The sequence below is a fragment of the Arachis ipaensis genome, chromosome B10 (genome assembly GCF_000816755.2).
Source record: "Arachis ipaensis cultivar K30076 chromosome B10, Araip1.1, whole genome shotgun sequence".
Lineage (NCBI taxonomy): Eukaryota > Viridiplantae > Streptophyta > Magnoliopsida > Fabales > Fabaceae > Arachis > Arachis ipaensis.
In genome coordinates this window covers 35,587,498-35,591,160 of record NC_029794.2, presented here as the reverse complement: position 1 = coordinate 35,591,160, position 3,663 = coordinate 35,587,498, and the positions used below count along the sequence as shown (strand labels likewise).

The 3,663-nt window shown below is 40.8% G+C and overlaps 1 protein-coding gene across 1 annotated transcript; it reads right to left on the bottom strand.

Moving 5' to 3' along the window:
- Positions 1,855–3,644, bottom strand: LOC107623552 (protein TRANSPARENT TESTA GLABRA 1). The gene is made up of 2 exons (XM_016325875.2): positions 2,054–3,644; positions 1,855–2,016 (listed from the first exon to the last, which is right to left on the bottom strand). Exon 1 carries the CDS (start codon positions 3,334–3,336, stop codon positions 2,305–2,307), a length of 1,032 nt encoding a protein of 343 aa, XP_016181361.1. The 5' UTR covers positions 3,337–3,644; the 3' UTR covers positions 1,855–2,016; positions 2,054–2,304.

Genomic DNA, 3,663 nt, shown 5'->3' with positions numbered 1-3,663 from the left:
GAAAAGTAAAAACATATAATAAAAAGGGGGAGTTGATAAAGAAAAGGATAAAACTAAGAGTGGGGTAACAAAAAAAAGAAGAATACAAAAGTGGAAAAAAGAACTAAACGGAAATTTAGAGAAGAAGTTAGTAAGAAAAGAAACAAGGCAGACTTTGAGGGAGAAGTTCCAAGTGCAAGTGAAGATGATGAGTCTGGAAGTGAAGCTACTAAAATATGAAGAATATGATTGCAACTTAATTTGACTTGTAATGAGGATGAGGCTATAGTAAGTTACATTAGGCAGGACATGCGCGGGAAAAATGAAATAGAAGATATAAGTATAACTACAAGAACCAGAAGAAGAAAAAGAGTAACACAACTATAGATATCAGAAGAAAGAAGTTCAACAAAAGAAAAATATGTTATAAGTCTTGTAGTGTCTTTCATATAGAATCGTGTTGTCTTACTTGTTATGGAGTCGTATTCTGTCTTGAACTGCAAGAACGTCAGGTATTGGTTGTGTTTGATAAAGAAGGTTTGTTTTAGAGCTATTTGTGCTGATGTATTACCATGTTTGGGTGTGTTAGTCTCTGTATGGCTTGTTTTTATTCAGTTTGAATGGTTGTGATCTTTTGATTTATAGTCTTGTATGCACGGAGTACTGACCTTATCTCTCCTTCGAGATCTAGAGTTTTACAAACGATACAAAAAAGACAAAGACTTCTTCATATCTGATATCTATGAGAAGTTGAATACAATAAGCCTTCAAGTCCAAATGAAACTTAGATCAAGCTAAGTCGCACATCCTCTGTTAAATGGTCGTTAAATTTAGGCCATTGAATGCCATTTTCTTGACCACTAAATATAACTGCGGACCTAATAAGTGCATTAGTGCAATTTACTCTTCAAATCGTTCTTTTTTTTGTCTTTTTCACTCCGAATCTGCGTCTGATCTGCCCATTATCAGTCTGTGCTCCATGCGCCTTCATAATATTATAAGCATAGTCCCTGATCATGTCCACAGCTGGATTCGGTCTTTGAAGTGGGGGCTTGAATATCTCCTTGTTCCGCCAATTCCATATCATCCAACATGTAACTAAAAAAAAATAGTTATGTAAGTAATCCAAATTTCCATTTTGGTGATTGGTTCCAAGGAAAGATTCCATCGGATCCAAATATCGAAGGGAGTTCTAAAAAAATTGACAATGTAGCTGGGGTGGATAAGTTGCACCCATATCCTTAACGCTGCCGCGCAGTCCCGCAACACATGCATCAAGTTCTGAGTTACCTTATTACATCTATGGCAATTTGGATTAGTACCAAACATTCTCGTCAAAACCGATGATGTTTAAATATTCAGACCACGCCCACCTTGGCACTTTGTTATGTTCTTCAATTAGCTGCCAATATTCTGTTTCTGTTCTACTATTAGATTATGTTCTCAACTCAAGCCATATTGTCACGGGTTTATGTTTATATGATCGTTGAGCCATTTATTAAAACTTTGCAGATTGCCATAATAATAGATGAAGACTCATTATTATAATCCATTTTATAAATATAACGAGTACAAAGTAATTAGTTTGCAATCTTATTCACACGTAATAACAATATAAACCGCAGGCCTTCATCTTGTTTCCTAGCTTTGATGAATTCATTCAATATTTGATCTGGGCGAAGAGTCGATTAGAGGTTCCACCCAAAAATGAAGCAAAGAATAAGAATAATATGATGCAATGCAAATGGGACTTGCCTAAAGCATTAGATGATTAGAAACAAGCTAAATGCAGAGAAAATTAACTCCATTTTTTTTGGTTAATCTAAGTCACTTTAATTTAACTGCCCTTTCAAAAAGCTTATGAACAGACCGAAATGTTTTGGCATTCAAGGAAGAAATGCCAATTCCGAGGTTCATTTTATAATTTTAGCCATAGCATCATCTCAAATTTTGCCATCACAAAAAGCTAGAAAATTATTCTTAGACTTGTCTCCAACAGTAATGATTACAACAATAATATATCAAGCACACTAAGAAGCCTTTTGAAACATTTCCATATATCATGGATATTAGTATTCTTCTTCCCCACAACTTCACTATCTTTAGAGGAACCAAATCCTACACAAAATGCAAGAAGGTAAAGCAGTTCGGTGCTAAGTGATTAAACACCTCTTCCACTATAATCGTCAGTACATTAACCAATATATCACAATTAACTAAGCATATACATAATCAAGTTTCCACTACAACGTGGTAATTGGGAGTCCATCCATCAGTTTTCAGTTATCTAAGCTAAATTCAATTATTGATTCCCCTGACCTCAGATCAAACCCTCAAAAGCTGCATCTTGTTGGCAAAAGCAATGGCGATCCAATCGGGCTGCGCCACGGACCACTGCAATTGATTAATCTCAGAAGCAGCAGAATACACAGACATTGGATCAATCCCATTAGGTCCAGCCACAGTAGGCAATTCCCAAATCAGAGCCTGAGCATCATCCCCAGCAGAACAAATGTGCCTAGAACTCTGCGGAGCCCAAGCAATTGCACTCACACTCCCACGGTGCCTCTCTAACTCCGCCACTGGCATCGTCGGAGACCTAATATCCAATATCACAACTTTATTACTGTCCATCAAGATGGTCGCCATGTACCTCAAATCCTGCTTGTTCCACGCCAAACGCAGCAATGGCGTATCGGGCTGGGGGCTCTCGTAGATGATTGTGGAGTGCTCCTTATCCCTCAAATCGAAGATTCGAACAGATCCATCAGCGGAAACCGAAGCGAAGACACGGGCTTCACCCCAAGCAATGTCGTAAACCTCTTTATCGTGCGCAATGAGCTGCGTTTCAACGACGCCCTTTTCGATGTCCCAGATTGTGCAGGTGGTGTCGATGCTTGAGGTTCCGATGCGTTTGGGATCGATGTCGTTCCAATCGAAGGAGGTGAGAGGGGCGCAAAACTCGCTGGTCTTGCTGTTGTTGAAGAGGGAAAGGGCCTCGACGGAGGATTCGCGGACCTCCCAGAGGCGGAGGTAGTCACCGGAGGTGGCGAGGAGGTCGACGGCGGAGTGGCGGAGAAGGGAGAAAGGGGTGGAGGGGTGGAACATGAGCTTTGTGGGAGGGTAAGGGTGGTCGAAGGAGAGAGAAGGGTTGGGCCTTAGGGTTAGGGTTTCGGGGTTGAAGGAGAGGATGTCAACGCGGTTTGTGTATTCTTCGATGAAGCTTCCGACGGCGATGCGTTGGTGGTTGGAAGAAGTGGAAGAGGAGGAGAGGGCCATGGCGTACAGAGGATAAGTGGAGTCATAGGTAGCGGAGTTATCGGATCGGAGCTGGGATTCTTGGGAAGAGTTGTCCATTTTCTCGGGAAAGTGAGGAAAAATTGAAGGGGTGTTTGTTTTGGAGTGGAGAGGTTAAGAGGTATCAGGTTCAGATGTGTGTTTGTAAGGACTGAGTGGCAACCGAAAAGTTAGGTGGTTCAGGAGAGTGGAAAATTCAGTGAGTCAAGGCCACCGCTCAAGACTGGAGAAGACGAAAATTAAATCTGAATATTATAATGATGGTGGGCTGGTCCTTCTCTAATGAAGACGAAGAAACAGGGTGAATCATGTGAATCATCAACTTGCAGTATTCGTTCTCATTCAATTCTTACTCGTCAAAGTCTTCATCACCACTCACCAGCGGGA

Bases quoted from the DNA above. Each gene is read 5' to 3' on its own strand.
- LOC107623552 (XM_016325875.2), bottom strand. From the start codon at position 3,336: ATGGACAACTCTTCCCAAGAATCCCAGCTCCGATCCGATAACTCCGCT.